General features: G+C 45.0%; 1 protein-coding gene and 1 pseudogene across 1 annotated transcript in view; one reads left to right on the top strand and one right to left on the bottom strand.

Annotated features, from left to right (window-relative positions):
- Positions 1-20,458, top strand: part of Bmerb1 (bMERB domain containing 1) — an 89,650-nt gene that overhangs the window by 52,572 nt on the left and 16,620 nt on the right. The window contains exon 2 of the mRNA XM_057774125.1: positions 4,681-4,804. Coding sequence (XP_057630108.1) covers positions 4,681-4,804 — 124 coding nt within the window. The remainder of the gene's footprint in view (positions 1-4,680; positions 4,805-20,458) is intronic.
- LOC130877166 (ubiquitin-conjugating enzyme E2 N-like) lies at positions 7,958-10,695 on the bottom strand (annotated as a pseudogene).

The following is a 20,458-nucleotide window of genomic DNA, read 5'->3' as shown; positions in this document are numbered from 1 at the left end:
CCAAGACAGATACAGACCAGGGGTAGAAAGCAAAGTTAACTTAAAGGAACTTCTGTTTGGAGCATCCCCCTCAGGAATAGGCAGTAGACAGGAAAGCTTAGGCTGCTGATGGATAGGAGTCTTGGCTGGAGCCCATCTGGCCTGTGACAGATGCATCCAATTCTTACGCCTTTCTTTCTATGAAACTTACACTGTGATGCTTGTGATCTGTGCTGAAATTCACATTGTAGAGAAAAAAGCCGAGTGGTGTCTGCAAACAGCCAGAATTGCCAGCAGTGGTGGTGCATGCCTTTAATCCCAGCACTTGGGAACCAGAGGTAGGCACGGTTTTGTGAGTTTGAGGCCAGCCTGATCTACAGAGTGAGTTCCAAGACAGCCAGAGTTGTTACACAGAGAAACCCTGTCTCTAAAACACAACAAACAAACAACAACAAAAATAGCCGGAGCTGACTTGTGCATTTGAGTCATAGCAAGAGCTATGGCTCTGGGTTACAAAGCATGAACACTCTTTTTAGTCTAACCAGAGGGCTGAATATTCAGTGGGACAGACATGTTTCTAGCATGAGGATCAGGATCTTTAAGTCCATATTTAGAAGGCAATCAGACGGAATCCTAAATCTTAAACTTGTGACTGATAATGGTAGCAGTTACCAGGGGGTCTATTGATGTTAAAACTTTGAACGTTTGAAATTCTAGTATAACAATAGCATAATATTTCTATATTTTAAATCATTTTCTTAAATCCTCATAATTTAGACTTTTATATTTTTAGATGTTTATAATTTATATAAACCTTAAGTTTTTTAATCCAGTTAATTACCATTAGATATACATAAGTGGTTAATTCCTGAGATCACCCTTTGCAAAGCAAGTCCCTTTAATGTCCTGTAATATAAAGCCTGTTAGTCACACAAACGTATCAGGAGACCTAAGAACTCTAGAAAAACAAGGTCTGTTTTTTTTCTTTTTTTTATGGTTTTTTTTTTTTTTTTTTTGGCGTAGACATGGATCCTGTTTCAATTTTTGATTTTTTTTTTTTTTGGTATTGACCTGTTTTAATTTTTGATTCTTAAATTTTTTTGGTTGAGTTGTAAATTTTTCTTCATTCTCCCACCCCTTTTCTCTCTCCTCCCCTTCTACCCTCTCCCATGATCCCCATACTCCCAATTTACTCAGGACATCTTGTCTTTTCTCTACTTCCTATGTAGATTATATCTATGTATGTCTCTTTTAGGGTCTTCTTTGTTGTCTAGGTTCTCTGGGATTGTGAACTGTAGTCTGGTTTTTCTTTGCTTTATATCTAAAAGCCACTTATGAATGAGCACATATGATATTTGTCTTTCTGGGTTTGTGTTACCTCACTCAATATGTTGTTTTCTAGATCTATCTATTTGTCCACAAATTTCAAGATGTCATTATCTTTTTCCACTGTGTAGTACTCCATTGTGTAAATGTACCACATCTTCCTTATCCATTCTTCAGCTGAGGGGCATCTAGGTTGTTTCTAGGTTCTGGCTATGACATGTCTTGTATTCTGCTGTTCATGCTTGCATTCGTTGTTCCTGGTCATTTTCTCATGATTTCTGTTTCTATAATTCCCTTGGCTGGTGTTTTCTTTATTGTCTCTATTTCAGTTTTTGAGTCTTGAATAGTTTCTTTCATGTGTTTTACTGATTTTTCTTGGTTTTCTTTAAGGGATTTACTGATTTCTTCCAATTTTTTGTTGTCTTTTCCTCCATTTCTTTGAAGGAATTTTTCATTTCCTCTTTAAGAGTCTCAAATATTCTCCTGAAGTCATTTTTTAGGTCATTTTCTTCTGCTTCAACTCTGTTTGTTTGTTCATGTCTTGCTGTTGAAGGGTCTCTAGATTTTACTGGTGTCATGTGATGTTGCGTGTGTTCTCACCTTGTCTACCCATCTTTTCCTCTAATAGATGTGGTCGGGGTTTTCTGTGACTCTGGTGATTAAAATTCTAGGAACCAGTGGATCCAAGGCTCAGAAGGTTGTTCCTCGTGGTATAGTCAGTGTTACAGTTCTAGTTATCGTGTTGATCACTCCATGTTCCTGGAGGTCGCTCGGAGCTCCCAGGGGTTTGCTCCACTCCAATGGAGTTTCCTGTCTCAGGCCTCCTCTGGTCTAAGTTGTCAGCCCAGACTTGTTTCTGTAAATGTCTCTGGTCTGGATCCGCTCCTGTGAAGGTCCCTGGCTTGGGGTTAGTCCTGCAAAAGTCTCTGGCTCCAATCTACTTCCTCAGAGGTCCCAGACTCGGATGTGCCCAAACCTGCAGAAAACCGGCTCAGGCTTACTCCCTCAGAGGTCCCAGACTCATGCACCGAAGTATGTTTTTTGTATGCAGCAGAAGGATGGATTTTATTTTTATATCCAGTCCATTAGCCTGTGTGTTTTATATATGAGTTGAATCCATTTATATCAAGGGATATTAATGATCGGTGATTGCTAGGTCCTGTTATTTTTATTGTTGGTGATGTTGAGTGTGTTTTCCCCTTCTTTGGGATTTGTGGCTGTAAGATCATCTATTGTCTTTGTTTTTGTTTATGTAGCCAACTTCCTTGGGTTGGAGTTTTCCTTCTAGTACTTTGTGTAGGGCTGGGTTTATAGCTAGGTATTGGTTAAATCTGGTTCTGTCACAGAATATCTTGTTTTGTCCATCTATGGTGATCGAAAGTTTTGCTGGGTATAGTAGTCTGTGCTCACATCTGTGGTCTTTTAATGTCTGCATGATGCTTGACCAGGACCTTCTGGTTTTCATTGTTTCTATTGAGAAGTCAGGTGTAATTCTGATAGGTCTCCCTTAATATGTTGCTTGACCTTTTTATTTTGCAGCTCTTAATATACTTTTTATTCTGTATGTTTTTTGTTTTGATTATTATGTGGCAAGGGGACTTTTTTCTTTAATCCAGTCTATTTGGTGTTCTCCAAGCTTCTTGTATCTTCATATGAATATCTTTCTTTAGGTTGGGAAAGTTTTCTTCTATGATTTTTTTTGAATATATTTTCTGTGATTTTGAGTTGGACTTCTCCTCTTTCTTCTGTCCCTATTAATCTTAGGTTTGGTCTTCTTGTGGTCTCCCATATTTCCTGGATATTTTGTGTTAAGCTTTTATTAGAATTAATGTTTTCTTTGACCCATAAGTCTATTTCCTCTATCTTATCTTTAGTGCTTGAGATTCTCTCTTCCATCTCTTGTATTCTGCTGTTTATGCTTACATTTGTGGTTCCTGATCATTTTCTCATAATTTCCATTTCTATAATTTCTTCAGTTTGTGTTTTCTTTATTAACTCTATTTCAGTTTTCAAGTCTTGAATCGTTTCTTTCATATGTTTGATTTCTTTTTCTTGGTTTTCTTTAAGGGATTAGTTGATTTCTTCCAATTTTTTGTCTGTGTTTTCCTCCATTTCTTTGAGGGAATTTTTCATTTCCTCTTCAAGGGTCTCAAACATTCTCCTAAAGTTATTTTTCTAGGTCATTTTCTCCTGCTTTATTGTTTTATTGGTGTCGTGTTGCTCTTTGTGGTGTTAAGTGTGTCACCATCTTTTCCTCTGATTGGCTGTGTCTCTGATGATCCATCTTCCAGGTGCCAGTGGATCCAAGGCCGCTCCTTGTGGTGCAGTCAGGATTACGGTTCCAATCACCCCAGAGGTCACTCCGTGCTCCTGGAGGTTGTTCAGCACTCCTGGGGGTCGCTCTGTAGTACTGGGGGTCATTCCAGCCTGTTCCCATGGAGGTTGCTTGCTTGGGACTGCTTCTGCTCAGGTCGCTGAGGTCGCTGCCTTTGGCCTGCTCCTGTAGAGATCACTGGTTCAGTCCCGCTTCTGCAGAGGTTGCTAGCTCAGGCCTGTTCCTGTAGATGTCCCTGGTTGGGCCCAGTCCCGCAGAGGTCGCTGCCTCCAGCCTGCTCCCTCAGAGGTCCCGGACTCGCACCTGGACCCACAAAGGTCTCTGGCTTGGGCCTGCTCTGGCAGAGGTCACTGGCTCAAGCATGCTCCTGTGGAGGTTGCTGCCTCGGGCCTGGGCCTGCTCCGGCTCAGGTCGCTGACTCGCTGGCTCAGGCCTGTTCCCACAGAGGTCTCTGGCTCTGGCCTGCTCCCTAGACAGTCCCTCTTTTGTACTGTTCCTGTGAAGGTTACGGCAGCAGGTACGTGCAGGATAGGGGAGTGAGCTAGGAAAATGGAACATGCTTTATTACAAGTGCTTCCTACGGAACTAATCCAGGCCTGTGGAAGAAGAAGCATGCCTTCTCTCTCATGTATCAGAGACTCCACTTTCTCTTCACCTCATGATGCTGGGGCACAAGTCACGTTTAAACCGTAGCACCGTGGGTTTCCTGGATTTGGAAGGATCCTTCTCTCACATCTGCTGTCAGCCCAGTTCATGTCTCTGCCCCTGTGGTGTGTTATGGCTGCTGGGGCTTTGGCTGCTCCCCAAAGCAATAGCGCAATTTTCCCTGTAGAAATTCTTATTTTTTGGAGAGACAGGATCTCACTGTGTGTTCCAGATGAAACTCGAACTCACAACCCTCCTGTCTCCTGTGTGTTCCAGATGGAACTCGAACTCACATCCCTAGTATCTAGGATGAAGAACACACCCCCATGCCTGGTGGGAATTTTTGAAAGCCCTCATGGCATTAGCGTCCTGACACCAGTTTCCTGTTCACACAGGCCAGCTGGACATCATCTCCATGGCTGAGACCAGTATGATGCCAGAGGAGATCGAGCTGGAGATGGTGAAAATCCAGCGTCTCCGTGAAGTCCTGGTCCGTCGAGAGTCAGAACTCAGGTTCATGTGAGTGAGTGGGGAAGCAAGGTAGAGGTGTGTAGGACGGAAGTGGCCTGAAGAACAAGGGGTGACGGAACATCATGTACTAACATTGAGCCCTTACAGGCACTAAGAGAACCCCTCATGGGTACCACATGTTCAAGGAATTAAACTCAGTTTTCTTCCTTCCTTCCATCCTCCCCCCCTTTTTTTTCCTTTCTTGGTTTTGGTTTTTTAAGACTGTTTCTTTGTGTAGCCCTGGCTGTCCTGGAAATTACTGTGTAGATGAGGCTGGCCTTGAACTTAGAGATCTGCCTGCCTCTGCCTCCTGAGTGCTGGGATTAAAGGTATTGCCACCATGCCTAGCTTAAATTCGGTTTTCTTGATTTAAAAAAGTTTAAGGGAAGAAAGTAGAAAACCAACAAATTATTAAAAAATACATCCTGGTTTCTTTGGTGAGGGTAGATAGGGTTGGAGTCACCATGGAAGATACATACAGGTGGCACCTACAGTCTTCTCTTTCTGGAAACGCCAGGGCTCCGGGACCCTTAAGAAATCTGTCTTTATGTTGGGCGGTGGTGGCACATAGCTTGAATCCCAGCACTTAGGAGGCAGATGTAGGCAGATCTCTGAGTTTGAAGCCAGTGTGGTCTACAAAGCAAGTTCCAGGACAATCAGGAATACACAGAAAACCCATTTCAAAAAAAAATAATAATAATAAAATAAAAATAAACCAAAAACCAAAAGAAAGAAAGAAAGAGAGAAAAGAAAAAGAAAAGAAAGAAATTTGTCTTTATGTTTCAGCTTTGCTATTTTAAGTGGGAAGTACCAGAAAGTGGTTAGTTATGGTATTTCTCAAAAGCTTTGCTCTCTGGCCTGTCATGTGATAGACGCATTTTGTTGTATTGAGAAACTCTTCTAACTTCCCATCTCCTTGGGCTTGAGCTGGGCTGGCTTACTGGCTCACAAGTTAACCTTAGAATGTTGACAGTGTAGGGCCCTATGGGGGTGCTATGACAGCTACACCCCGATGAAACTATGAAGGTATGTGTACACGTAAGTGTGCACATGCAATCGTGTATACATACTAATGCATGTATGCACACGTGTGTGGGAAAGGCAGCTTCTTATTTTGAGTCAGCAGAAAGAGTAAGCTAAGGTTTGCTGTGGGAACCACCAGCAACATTCCAGGGAAATGTGTTATCAGGATGACTAGTCTGTGAACGTAAAGCCTCGTACTTGTTCTAAGGAGATGTGGTATGATGTTTAGAGGTAAGTTTTAAATTATCTAAAATACATATAAATTATATGCTTTGCTCAAATATTAATTTTATATGCAAAAAAGAACCTTAGATTCTTACTAGACCCTGAGAGGTGGGTATTGTCATCTATCTCTTATTGTGTTTTGTTGTGGGACAGTGTCTCAGTATGTATCCCAGGCTGGCCTCTCAGGTGTTGGTGGAGTGCTATGTGTACTACTATGTCTAGCTGTTACCACCATGTCCACCTGCTAAACAAGGCCCTGGGTTGAGTTCAGGCTAGCCTGCTTCCAAACCGACATCTCTTTCCCTGGCACTCATTGGGGGTGGGGTACCCAACAGGGGCTGTCCTGGTGTGAGCTGAACAGGCAAAGCTGGGCCGGCCTGGCAGGTGACTCGCTGGGCTTTGGTGCCCTCACCTGCAGGAAGGGAGGTGATCTGGGTCTCTAGAGCTTAGGATCCCTGGGGAAGGAGCAGGGGGTCTCCCAAGAGAAAAGATATGTTTAAAAACTGTTTGCTGTGCTTGGATTCTAAATGCTCACTGTGTGCCTGTTAGAACCCTAGAGAACCGAAACAGCACTTCCAAACACCAGCGTCTTCAAGGATGTGCAGGCATCTTTCCTAGCTCTGTGATGGTCTCTAGAACCAGAGAGAACACGCGGAGACTCCTAAACTTGAATATACTTATGAACTTAGCTCCATTGAGCAAGAGCTGTGCTTGCGGGTGTCCTGCAGAGTCCCCTAACCCATGCACACAGTGGGCTAGTCCTGGTCAAATTCCTAAGCAAGCATCCTGCCCAGGCTACTGGACATAGAATTCAGGGAAACTCTAAAATGATAGCAAGTGCAGCTGGATCCATTCCGTCTAAAACAGAAAGCAACAAAACAGAGGCACCTGGACCGGACGAACATCTCAGCTGTCTGTCAGCTCAGTCCCACCCTCTGCCAGAAGTAGAATTGGGGAGCATCACCCTCCAGACAGATCAAGCCACCATTCCTTCGTTGGTGATTTTTTTTTCAGTCCTGCCTGTTCAGTAGGGTGTGTGATTATCCCATTTAGCCATTTAGCAAAGGATGAGACCAAGACTAACAGCCTTTGGCAGAACCAGTGGCAGTTATGCCCACAAGAAGACTGGTTCTGTTAGACCTGCTCTGAGGTAAACATGTTAAGCCCACAGATGCCATGGGACCCATGAATTAACCTGTGTTCCACAGTTCAGGTGGCCATGTGCAGATCCTTTTCAGACCAGGTCTGGCAGCAGCTGCCATTAGTCCCTCTGTTTCTTCCTTAGTTTGTTACTCTCTTCCCTCTGGATGCAAAGCCCACCCTTGTCTTTCTCCGCCCAGAATGTTGAGTAGTAGGAGAGGAAAATTTACCCATTCCCTGAGTGCTAGTGAGAACTCAGGAGCTTCTCCTAGTACTTGGGCCCAAGGCAAGGCAGCTAAGAGCTACTGCTGCCTGGGGCCTCTGAAATGTCACACAGTGTGCCCTACTCATGGTATAGTCATTCACAGAAACCAACAAAATGTTCTGCTTTCCCCTGCATGGATGTAGAATCTGAGGCAATAGAGACGCGACTGACTCGAGGTCAGTAGCCAGTGCACAACAGAAGGACAGCTGGGACTCATGTCTGTCTCGGAGGCAGAGTCTTGCCCTGAGGCAAATCCCAATGCAAGGATTCTCTGTCCCTGGATTGTTCAGCCCCTCCAGAGCAGAACTAGCTCCTGCTTGGATGCCCGCATGCCCATACCAGGTTTGTTTTGCTTCACCATCTTTGTCAGGTCCCCAATAAACCTGGGACAAGGCTCACTCAGTACCTAAGCCATGTATCGCACTACAGAGCCCTCCCTGCCTGTTCTCTGAGTGCCAGCACCTGTGTGCTCTCAAAAGGAGTCTGGGGACAGCTTCTTTCTCATCTACAGCACTCTGATATTTTCAGACCTTAACTACAGCCACCTGATGTCTTCCGAGTGTGTTAGGCTTCTGCCCCATACCTGCCCAGGGTTGCTCACCAACACTCCTAGTTCTCCTTTAGCTGAGTGCTCCCAGCCACTCCTAGATTCTCAGACACCGCACTTCCAGCCAGCCCAGGGAGGAGCCACCTCCTCACCAACCAGCACCGACCCAAGTCTCCGAGCTGTGACCAATGCTCTTCATCCACCCATCACATCCTTCTTATCAACATTTCCCGCCCACCTCCTCACACCACGTGCCTGCTCACTGCTGTGCCCCATCAAAACAGCTGCTAACTGCCAGGTTCTCCCAGCACCACAAGCTACAGAGTCCTGGCTCCTTCCAGCACGGCTCACCGCCACCCCCTACCCTAAACCTCTCCAGCCTATGGGCCGGGCTTTGCTTCCCTTTCCCCAGCTTCTTCTTTTCTATACAACTTGGCCATGTGCTCCCTTGGTCCTCTGCTCCTGGCTTCAGGTCCCCTCTCTTGCCCTCTCTCTTCTCTCATTCTTCTCCCTGCCCCCATGGCCTGGTTCAGTCTGGACCCTTCCAGATACCTCTGCTGAACTCTCCGTCATATCTACTACAATAAACCCCTTATCCCACCATGTGTCGAGTTGAGGGTTCAGAGCAGACACAAGTCATATTGGACAGTGTCCTTTCTTTGAACAGAAACTGTTGGCAGCTTTCTGTTATGCCAACAAATACCTGGGATAATTGATTCATAAACCGAGAGGACCCTCTGGGCTCACTGTTTCCGGTCTGTAATCAGTTGATCTCACTGTTGTGAGCCTGGAAGAAGCAGAATACCCTGGAAAGGAAGAAAGGAGAGATGGGGGTCCCGAAATCTTCTGCTAAAGAATTCCCCCCATGGTCTTCCTCTCACTAGGTCCCACCTCTTAAAAGTCCTTACTGCCTTCTAAGAGTACCATCTTGGAACTATGCCTTTAACACATGGGCCTGTGGGGGACATTCTAGATCCAGGATACAGAGTGATGCTTTGGGACTTGCAGATCATAGTGTGATGTTCCTGCTACCAAGCCTTCTCCACTATAACAGGCTGCACCCACAGACAGTGAGCCCGCATAAGACCCTCGACTCTTTTTTTAGAATAACAAAAAATATTTTACTAAAATATAAGATTTACAGAAGTTTCCAGATAAGCCATACAAAATAGTCACAAGCTTTTCTTCTTCTTTTGGGAGGATGGGGCAGAGAATCTACACTTGACAGCAAAGTCACAATGTTATTAGTGAGAGGTGTGATGTTTATTTAATGTTCCCATTTTGGTTCAGACAATCAAGCTTATCCATCTATAGCATCTAAAGTTAGACTTGGCTAGAGAGCATATTCTAAAAAACTGATTAGCTGCATTTAACCACTGCAATTAGATCCCATAAGAGGGGGAGGGAGAAAGGAAACCATAAAATTAAAATAAAACTCTCCCCCCTAAAAAATAAAATAAAAACACCCATACCCCTGGCAGCTAACCCTGACAACTACCTTCATTCACAGTGCTTTGTACTTAAACCATGATGGGGAAATGAATCCAAGCAGAGTCACTGCTTTTAAACACTTCACAACAACCCGGATGACACTTCTAGCCTCTGCTCATGCTTTCCAACAGTGAATCAGGACAAGACATAGATCTGCTAGTGTGCATGTAATCACCAAAGATGAAGGTGCCTTGGCTTTTATTCTGTAATGTTTCTAAGACTGTGTCCATTAAATGAAAACAAAAAAGGAAGAGTATCGGCAGAACAAGAGAAGTGATGTACACTCGATGATCTGATAGACTTAAATATTATTCATGGCATATAGCCTAGTCCATGCTCTCGCTGTTTCTATGACGTGGGCTTCATTGGTCTTCCACTGCTCGGCTACATCATTTGCTAACGGATCATCTGGATTAGGAGCACTTATCAAAGCCTGGATTGATAGCAGAACTGTGCGAATCTGCAGTGCTGGAGACCACTTATCTTTCAAAATATCTAAACATATTCTTCCCAACTTGTCTACATTAGGATGATAAATTTTGGTCCTGAAATGTACTTTAGGTGCTGCCATTGGGTATTCCTCTGGAAGGAATAGTTCAAGTTTAAAAGTCCCTCCCTCAAAGGGGGAATCCTGGGGGCCAGCGATGACCGCATGAAAATAACGGAATTGCTCTCCTCTGGTTCTGCTCTAATGCCAGGAACTGGTTCTGCCAGCAAACGCTGGGTTTCCTTGATGATCCTGCAGGGTGGCCCGGCCATCTTGTCAGAACCTGAGTTCAGCCTCTGCTCCCATCTCCAGCTCCCCTCGCCTCACGCCAAGACCCTCTACTCTTTACTTTTTTGTTTTGTTTTTTTGCCAGCTATTTTGTCCTAACAGGAAAAATAAATATGACACTCACAATAGTGGTATTTTTTAATCCTCCTGGGCCCTGGCACACACCAAGTGCTTCCTAACAGGGTATATCAAGACAGCCAGGTCCATGCAGTCAAGTTATACACCACAGTCAGGTTCATAGGCCATGATCAGATGCACAGCCTGATCATAAAGGTGCCCCGGTGGTGTGTGTTTCCCAGTCTGAGCACCCAGCATGTCTTCTCTGTATCTTCCCTTTAGCTTGCCCTATGGCTTTGATCCTACAAAATGCCATTTTGAGATCTCTTTGCTGAGGTTTGTTGATCTTTATGAACTTTCCCTCTAAGAAGTCAGGGAGCCCCTAGGTCTCAGAGGACCTCCCTACAGCAGTCAACAGGTAGCTGGGGGCTAATGGCTGGGGCTGTTCTCTCCAGGACATGCTCATCTCTCCCATCCTGTCTGCTGCTACAACCTCAAGCACATTCTTTTTCCCTTCACCCCAGCCAGGAATTAATCACATCATTGACTTCTAATAACTCAAACAACCCTTGGCTGCCTGGCTCAGCTCTCTGTCTTATATCCTTCCCTGCTCCTGCTGTTTATCTGAGGTACCCTCAGCCTCCCAGTGGGCTGAACCGCTTATCTCCACTCTGCACCTGCTAGCTGGATTTTCATAAAAAGTGTGTGGGCCGCCTCTCAGCTTGCTCCAGGTGGTGGCAGCTTTTAATGGCATCAGGCAAGGAAAATGATAGACTGAAGGGTACATCTCAGGAGTGAGGTCCTGGCCTCTAGTATTTCCCCAGAACCACTTCATTTAGGGACATGAGGTTTGAGGAAGAGCTCAAGTCTTAGGAACCAGCAGAGATCCCAAGAGGGGCAGAAGGTGGACACACTGTAGATGGCAGCCATGCTCGAGGAAGATTCTCTGTGCATTGATGTATTAATCTTCATCACAACTCTTGTGGGGGTTTGAAAGAAAATGGCCCCCAAAGGGGGTGGCACTATTAGGAGGTGTGGCCTTGTTAGAGGAACTGTGTTACTGTCGGGTGGGCTTTGAGGTCTCCTTTCTCAAGCTTTACTCAGTGGGACAGTCAGTTGACTTCCTGCTGCCTTCTGGTCAAGGTGTGGCACTCTCAGCTCCAGCACCACGTCTGCCTGCATGCTGCCATGCTCCCTGTCATGGTGATAATGGGCGGAACCTCTGAAACTTTAAACTAGTCACCCTAATTAAATGTTTTATTTAAGAGTTTCTGTGGTCATGGTATCTCTTCACAGCAATAGAAACCGTAACTAAGATACCTCTAGAGGCAGATGATCTCACAAACTCATCTTATACATGAGAACCTGGAGCACAGAGAGATCAAGTTACTTGCTCAAGCTTGCATGACTTCTGATAAAATAGATGATAGTGGTATAACTATCAGCTCTCTGGGAGTGAGGGTAGGGACAAATCAATGGTCTCAATCCTTGAACTTCTCAATGGTTTTAAGTCTAGTTTCCTTTTTAATTTATTTATTTTTATTTTATGTGCGTTGATGTTGGGTCCCCTGGAACTGAAATTATAGACAGTTGTGAGTTGTCGTGTGGGTGCTGGGAATTGAACCCAGATCCTCTGGAAGAGCAATCAGTGCTCTTAACCACTGAATCAGATCTAGTTTCTATTACCAACTGTGTGGCCTTGATTCATCCTCAGTTCCTCTCTCTGACCAGAAGTCCCACCTCTTCTCTCCTGTCTGGCTATTGGCTGTTCAGCTCTTTATTAAACCAATCACAGAGATAACATCGTCACACAGTATAAACAAATTTTCTGCAACAGGGGATTGTGGGATGGGTTTGGGTGGGGCGATGAGAGAAATATCCCTTACCTAACAAGCCCTTGGTGTTCCAGCTTCATGGTCAAGCAAGGGTCAGGGGGCCATGCTTCTCTTAGGTAACTCCAGGTTACCATAACCTGTTTCAGGCCTGGAGCTGTGATCCAGGGTAGGATGGCTGCCTAAGCCTGCACAAGGCTGAAGGGTGAATCCCTTTTGTGGTCAATTCCTGAACCACAAAAGTAGTCCAGGAGCCGAGTGCACTGATGCACAGCTGTTGTTCCAGCACTTGGCAGGCAGAGGCAAGGGGACAGTGTGAGCTGGAGGCCAGCCTGGTAACTTAGTAAGACCCTCCTTTCCACCCATAAAACATCTCTCCAGTCTTTGAACCAGGATCCTGAACATGCTAGGTAACTGCTCTACCACTGCACTGTGTCCCACACCCAATTGATTTTGTTGTTAAGTCGGTCTTGCTATATCACAAAGGGAGGAAAGAACATGGGGAGAGAATTACCCTACAGAAATTCTCACAGACGAACAACAGATGGAAGACTCCACAGTGTTCATAAAAGTCAAAACAAAATCAGAAGCAACTCAGATCTTATAGCAGTAGAAAGCACAAATTGATTATAGCCTGGTTATATGGTGAAATAATATACACTCATGCATACACACCAGCTTCAGGCACGCACATGGTGCACAGTAACATGTTTGCTGCAGAAACACGAGGACCACAGGTGGTGCTGGTGCTGGTGGTGCTGGTGGTGGTGCTGGTGCTGGTGGTGCTGGTGCTGGTGATGCTGGTGCTACTGGTGCTGGTGGTGCTGGTGGTGCTGGTGGTGGTATGTCTGAAATTCTAGCCCTGGGAGGTTGAGACAAGAGGAGACTTACCAGTCATCCAGCTTAATTTAATCAGTAAGCTCCAGGTCAATGCGAGAGCCTGTTTCATAAAATAAGGTGGATGGTATATGAGGAAGGACACCCAAGGTTCCCCCTGAGCTTCACATGCATACACAGATTCAAATTCACAAGAGACGGAAGCACTAATGTCCTAGCTGAGACCTCTTTTACCAGCCTCTCTGCAAAGGGATCAACTCTAGGACAGCCACACACGTTTGCTTGCTTGACAGGTCCTTAAGTAACCTAGGCTGGTCTTGAACTCCCACAAATCATCCTGCCTCAGCATCTCATGGTTCCCGCATCTTTAGATTTGACTTTGGTGCCCTTCAGAATAGAAAACTGATACTGTATGCAAATTAGCACTTCTTTGTTTTTTGGGGTTTTTTTTGTTTTGAGACAGGGTTTCTCTGTGGCTTTGGAAAATTAGCACTTCTTGATGTCATCGTGGTCATCTTGTTTGTCCCCCTAACTTGCCCCATCTTCATAATAACACCAGGGCCACTAGTAAACAAAAAAACATGATAGATAAAAGACTTGTAAAAAGACGGAAATTCACAAAAATCAAAGACTATAACAATACAGGCATTTACTCTGGACATCACATAAATAAAATAAAATTTACATAAACAATTAACCAGCTCGCTGTACCACTTAGCTCTAAGGAAATGAGGGAGCCAGGAGGAGATGGTGCAATGCTTTAAGCATCACAGAGCAGTTACCCTGGGGCAGGGTGCCAGCCCATTATAGCTCTGTGACTCCACCAACTATATATGCTATCTGCCTCCTTTTGTGTATAGTTTACAAACACAGTTTCCTCAACTTTTAACATTTTTGGTAAAATTAGCATAAAATTTTCTCTTAGCCATTTAAGAATGTGCAATTTGGGACTGGAGAGACGGTTCTGTGGTTAAGAGCACTGACTGCTCTTCCAGAGAACTGGGATTCAATTCCCAGCACCCATATGGCAACTCACACCTGTCTGTAACTCCAGTTCCTGGGCTTCTGACAGCCTCACACAGACATGCATGTAAGTAAAACTCCAATGAACATTTTATTTAAAAAAAGAATATATAGCTTATGGCCAGGGGGCTATCTTTATCCAAATAAATGGATCCGTTTTCACAAGAGTGTTGGGTCAATGGAATTGTGTAACAAGTCTTTTTCTGTCCTGTCAGACAGCTCCCAAATAATGACATGGAGAATTCTTCTTATTAATTATGAAAGCTCGGCTTATAGCTTAGGCTTGTTCCTAGCTAGTTCTTATAACTTAAATTTACCCATTGATATTCATCTCCATTCTATCACATGGCATTACCTCTCTTCCATATTCCACCTCTTGTTTCCTCTTTGGTTAAGAAGGATGCTTCAAACAAATCCCACACTAGCTCAGAATTGAGAATAATAGAGTGTTATTTATTTAGGGGTAGACTCACACATCAGAATCCTCTGCTGGAACGGAGAACAGAAACCAAATCCTGCACCAGAAAATAGGCCAGATGCATGTTTTACATGGGCATAAATAGTATGAGGCCATGCCCCAGTGAGTGGGTAACTTAAAGGCTATTTATTGGCTGTATGACTTCCTACAGCATTATGGTCTTAACTGGGTACAACCAGGGATAGGTTGGGAGTCTCTGGGGGGATGGGAGGGAGCCTCTGGGGATGGGGGAGGCATTAAAGTTTGGACTTTTGATGATTAAATAGGAATTGGTGCCTGTGATGGTTAATCTACAGTGTCAAATTGACAGAATCTAGAGTCACCTAGGAGACACACCTCTTGGCATGCCCATAAGGGAGTTTCTGATTGGGTGATTGAGGTATGAAGACCCATTCTGAATGTAGGCTGGGCTTTTAGCCTTATTGTTTATAAACCGCCCAGCGTTTTATCACAGCGGTGGCAGTGAACTTCCTCTCGCTGCAGGAAGCCACCTGTACCCTTCCCCACCTGTGCCCAGCCTTAGCACTATCACTCTGCTTCTGTGTATGTGTGTGTTCAGGTATATGCAGGTGTACATGTGTGCATATACATGTGGAAGCCAGAAGTACCTATTAGTGTGTTTATGAATGTGTGCTTTTACATGTGAGTTGGTGCATGTGGAGGTCAGAGAACATCCACATTTGGAACAGTGTTCACCACCTTTGAGGCAGGGTCTCTCTTTGGCCTTAAGCTCACCAATTTGATTAGAATGGCTAGTCATCAAGCCCCAGAGATTCTCCTGTCCCCATTTCCACATTCTGGGGTTACAGGTACCTGCTACCAAGCCTGACATTTTTACATGTGTACTGGGGATGAAACTCAAGTCCTCATGCTTGTGGGACAAGCATTTTATTAACTGAACCATCTCCCCAGCACCTGATCCTCTTCTCAGAAGCTGTCTGTGTTTGTAAGTCTGATATGAGTTCCACAGTCTCTTATTGGATGCTGATCTCAACAAGGGCCACCAGTATTGAGCCATTTACACTCATTGTTTTCAGCATTAGTGGCAATGTTCAGGGCCCCAGATATATGGCCAAACCCAGTACTGGCTCTCAGTGAAGATTTAGTGAGTGGGTGAGTTCTCAGCTTCCTGCTTCTCCAGTTGTCAGACTGACCCATCTCAAGCTGCCCTGGGGTCAGTGCGTGTGAGCAGCATGGCTCTCTGTGCAGGGGAGGGCATGCCTAGGCTTCAGCAATGGACAGTGCCACTCCAGCTCTCGGTGGAGAGAGACCCAGTCTTAGGCGATGACCATTTGTTCTCTCTACAGTTTTGGAGGCCAGAAGTCTTGACAATCACCGCCCTGGTTCGCAGTCGATGCCTCTCTTAGCTGAGAGGCTCCTGGACAAGAGCCTTTCCTGCCTTCTGCAGCTCTGGGTTTTGCTGTTGTGTGAACTTTTCCTGGGGAGACATGACCAAACATTTACCCACCCCAGACAGTGCCCAGCTGACCAAAGAAACTATTTTACTAAGCTAGCTTGGTGAATCAACAAACTTATTAGGCCTGTTTTACAGAAGCAAGGGTGAGGGGTTACTTACCCCTGAAAAGTTTCCCACTGGCATAGATGACCACTCACTCGGGGTGGCATAGCTGGGTCTCTTCAGGTAACCTTCCGTGTACGTCATGCATTCCAGCACCACCTGAGACCACCGGTATCCGGGCAGATAGGTACAGCTGGGAGGTGCTGCTGGAGACACGGAGCAGGATCTCAGGTAGACCTTCCTCCCACCTTATTATGGGGGAATCCCAAAGGGTTCCATCCTGAGGGACATTTACAGGTTGACCCAGTTGCCCTGATTAAAATGGTCATAGTGGATGACTCAGTGGATAAAACGCTTGCTGTGGCCACCAGAGTTCAGATTACAGCACCCACGTAAAAGCTGGTCATGGAGACACCAACACCAGCGAACAGAACCACACAGATTCCTAGGCTCGCTGGCCGCCATCTCTAGATTCTGTAAGAACTGTCTCAGCAATGGAGGTGGGAAGCAATTGAGCCAAATACCCAACCTTTTTGGGCTCCACATATGTATAAACATGGAGCGTCTCCAAACACGCAAGCACATGCCTGTGTGCGCGCGCACACACACACACCACACGCATGTGTGCACGCACACACACACACATACACACCACACACACATAAAAAGAGAGAAGACAGCAATGGCCATTATACTCAGAATAGCATCTCACAACACTTGCTTTCCTTGGCTTGTGTTATGCCCAAATCTGCAAAGTCCCCCAAAAGTCAATAAGAAGATTGAGTCCCTTATGTAAAAGCAAAGAGCCTTTATTTTTATGCAAGTTTGCACACTCTGCATGTCTAACGTATTGGAATAAACTGAAAGCTCAGTTAGAGATGGGTTTTTATAGTTGGGAGTGGGGGATTTCTGAAGTTCAGGACCCCTGATTGGCTGACATTTGTCTAGGGGTGTCCTGGTGAGTGTGTGCTGGCAGGTGATCCTGTCTTCAGCGTTAGGCATTTCCTTTGGATGATCTGTTCTTGGGTGGTGCTCAGGTAATCTCAGTTTGTGGTTCTTCCTGCAACCAGGTATTGCTTCAGGGTAAACTACTAAGACTCAGGCCTCCTACTTATCTATGGCTGAGTCCTACACTGGCAGGTGATAATGGTTGGGAAAAAAAGAACTTCCTTTGGGCAATCTGTTCACATTTAGCTTATCATGGCTGGCTCCCACAGCTTGCAGCTCCTTCCTGAAGTCCTCACTTTACCTCTTTAAATCCATCTTTCACTTCTCTCTTGTGTGTCCCATCTCCCTCTTCTTTTAAAAAAATGTCTTTTTTAAATTTTATTTTATTTTTTAAAAAGAAAACAAGCTACCTTTTTTTCATTTTACATACCAATCCCAGCTCCCACTCCCTCCTCTCCTCCCATACCTTCCCTTCCACCCCACCCCCATCCACTCCCCAGAGAGGACAAGACACCTTACTCTGAAGAAGGACTAAGGCCCTTCCTATTATATCCAGGCTGAACAAGATATCCATCCAAAGAGAATGGGTTCCAAAAAGCCAGCACAAGCAGCAGGGACAAATCCTGATGCTACTGCTCATGGCCCTGCAGTCTGCCCCAGCCACACAACAGTCACCTACCTTCAGAGGGTCTAGCTTGGTCCTATGCTAGTTCCTTCCATCTACGACTGGAGTTAGTGGCTCCCATTAGCTCAGGTAGACTGTTTCAGTGGGTGTCCCCATCATGGTTTTGACCTCTTTGATCATATCCTCTCTCCTCCCTCTCTTCAACTGGACTTTGGGAGCTCAGCTCCCCATCTCCCTCTTAAAGAACACCCGTGTGTCCACCTATGGCCCACCTAAATCCTCAGTTTAGTCAGAGCTGCAACACTCCTAATTAATAACATGTTTACAAGTGTTCTTGAATCTTGAAAATGAAAACCACCTCAGTGGAGCACAGATACACCAGGGTCCAGTGAGTTCTCTCTGCTGGTGATTTAATTCATTGAGCAGTTGCAGAGTGCAAGTTACCATGCTGGCTACTAAGGAAACACAATAGAGCAGTCCCCATAGTTCAGAATTCCAGAATGACTTCTAGGGTTCTTCTAGGATGAGTAGAAATTGCTTTTCACATTAGGAGAAAGAGAAAAGTACAGTCAGGATATACCAAGGCATTCTTCTAACAAACACAGATAATTTTGCAGGTTGTCAACATCACACAAGACCCTGCCAAGATAGTGATAAATTAAAACAAAAATGAAACTATTTCACAAGCATGTCTGAACCTAGACAAAGATGTGAGCATTGTTAAATGTAAAGAAACCAGCAAACATCTGTCTTCATCTGATTTCTATTGCTATAAGAAAATACCCAATAGTGAATAATATATTTTTTAAAGAGAAGTGTATTTGTTTCATGATTACTGCTAGGTCACAGATGGGTGTCTGTTGAGGGATCTCTGACTACGGCAGAACATGGCATCACATGGTACAAGCATGTGTGAGACAGTCCTAGGGGTCACAGGGTAAGAGAGGAAGACACTGAAGAGAGACCCAGCTCAGTCTTGAACAACAGCTACCCTGAGACCCAACCCACTCCCCAAGAATTAGCACTAACCTTTTCCTACCAGGGTCATTTTGCCCTATCACTGCCTTTGTGTTCTGCCTCTTCAGAGTCTCACTCACTGTTAACTTCTTTAGATTATGGGATCAAGTTTCTAGAGCATGAACTTTCAGGAAACAAGCCATATTCAAACCATAATAATGTCCATATCCTGACTCTGATTGGTTACTGACTTCCTTCTCCCTACCCTCACACCCCTCTCAGGCTTGCACTTCTCAATTTGTTTCTACTGTACCTTTTTAAAAAAAAAATAATTGGCTTCATTTATTTAATGTGTTAATATTTTGCCTGCATGTATGTATTTGCATCGCCTGTGTGTTTAGTGCCTGTGGAAGTCAGAAGGAGTTGAAGTGACAGATGGTTGCAAGCCAGTGTGTGGGTGCTGGGAACTGGACCCAGGTCCCTTGCAAGAGCATCATGTGCTCTTAAGAGCTGCGACGTCTCTCTAGTCCTCAAAATACATTTTAGTTGAAATAGAATTAAATCCCTTTCCCCATTGTTTCCTTCCTCCAGCTCTTCCCACTACCTTCTCTCAAACCTTTTCCATATTCCCCTCATGTGGGGTCTCTGTGACCACCACAGTCACAGAGATAAGAACAGTCAGAGTAACAGGGTAACAGTCAGAGAGAAGAAGCTGGTCCAGTTCCGCACGACTCAGTAGTAGGTGTTGGTTCAGACTTCAGGAGTCTGACCCACATCATTCATAGCACATTATGATTTGGTGAAACTCCCAGGTGATAATTAGCGCAAACCCACGTTCACAGTAAAGCTTAAGACATGATCATCAAAACTCTTTGTAAAGTGCATGTGGCACCTTCCCAAATACAAAAACAACGTGGGGTCAGACTCTTGAAGAACTCATAGATTAAGAAAACTGAATTCATAGAAAGGGTCTGCGGAGGATTTGATGTGCTCTCAGCTACACAGGCAGTAAAACATCACCAGGCTAAAGTCACCTCCACTCCCAGCCTTCTCTCCCTTTGATGCAACACCCTTGGTATTTAACATTTCTGGTTCCTCCAGTGCTTGCCTGTGAGCACAAGGACCTCATGCCCCATAAACTCCCACATCTGCTGGTGCAGCAGCTCTAATGAGACTTGCAGGAGGTGGCTGGAGACAGCTGAGGGCTTCAGAGGGGACCCTCTGGGCGTTGGCGGGGGCAGGCTCCTGATCCTGTGGGAGGGGGCAGGACAGCTGCCATCCTGCAGCTGAGATTACTTTCCTCCGTCCCTCGGCCATGCCCAGCCCAAGCCCAAATTATTTAACTTGGGATTTGTGTGATACAAATCAGTTTTAAAAATAGCATGACTCTCTACCAAATGTTTCACTTACATATTATACAAGACAGAACTGGGCCTGGCTACCCTCCTTACAGTCTCAGCACTTGAGAGATAGAAGCAGGAGGGTCAGGAGTTCAAGGCCAGCCTCAGCTATAAAAGGAGTTGGAGGCCAGCCTAGGTTACATGACCCCCCCCCCAAAAAAAAATTGGGGAAAGTATTTTATTACCTATGTCAAAAGTATTTTTCACACAGTGAAGAGGTTTTGAATGATAATAGAAAATGAGGAATGGGACTGAAGTATCTTCAACCCTGCCAAGAAAACCCACCTCCCAGGCTTACTCCTGGGGCATTGATTTTTTACTCACTTAGTTATTTATTTATCTTGATTTTAGAGACAGGATCCATCTGTGTAGTTCTTGCTGTCTTGGAACTCACTATGTAGACTGGACTAGTCTCAAATTCTCAGAGATATGCCTGGGTGGGTATGTGACCACACCTGACCTGATTCTGGGCCACAAAAACGGAACAAAGACGGGGGAAGCTGTCTGGGTGATATCTGCAC

Source organism: Chionomys nivalis, chromosome 7 (assembly GCF_950005125.1).
Source record: "Chionomys nivalis chromosome 7, mChiNiv1.1, whole genome shotgun sequence".
NCBI classification, from domain to species: Eukaryota; Metazoa; Chordata; class Mammalia; order Rodentia; family Cricetidae; genus Chionomys; species Chionomys nivalis.
Note: the sequence above shows the minus strand (reverse complement) of the source record. Positions and strands in the feature narration are given on the sequence as shown.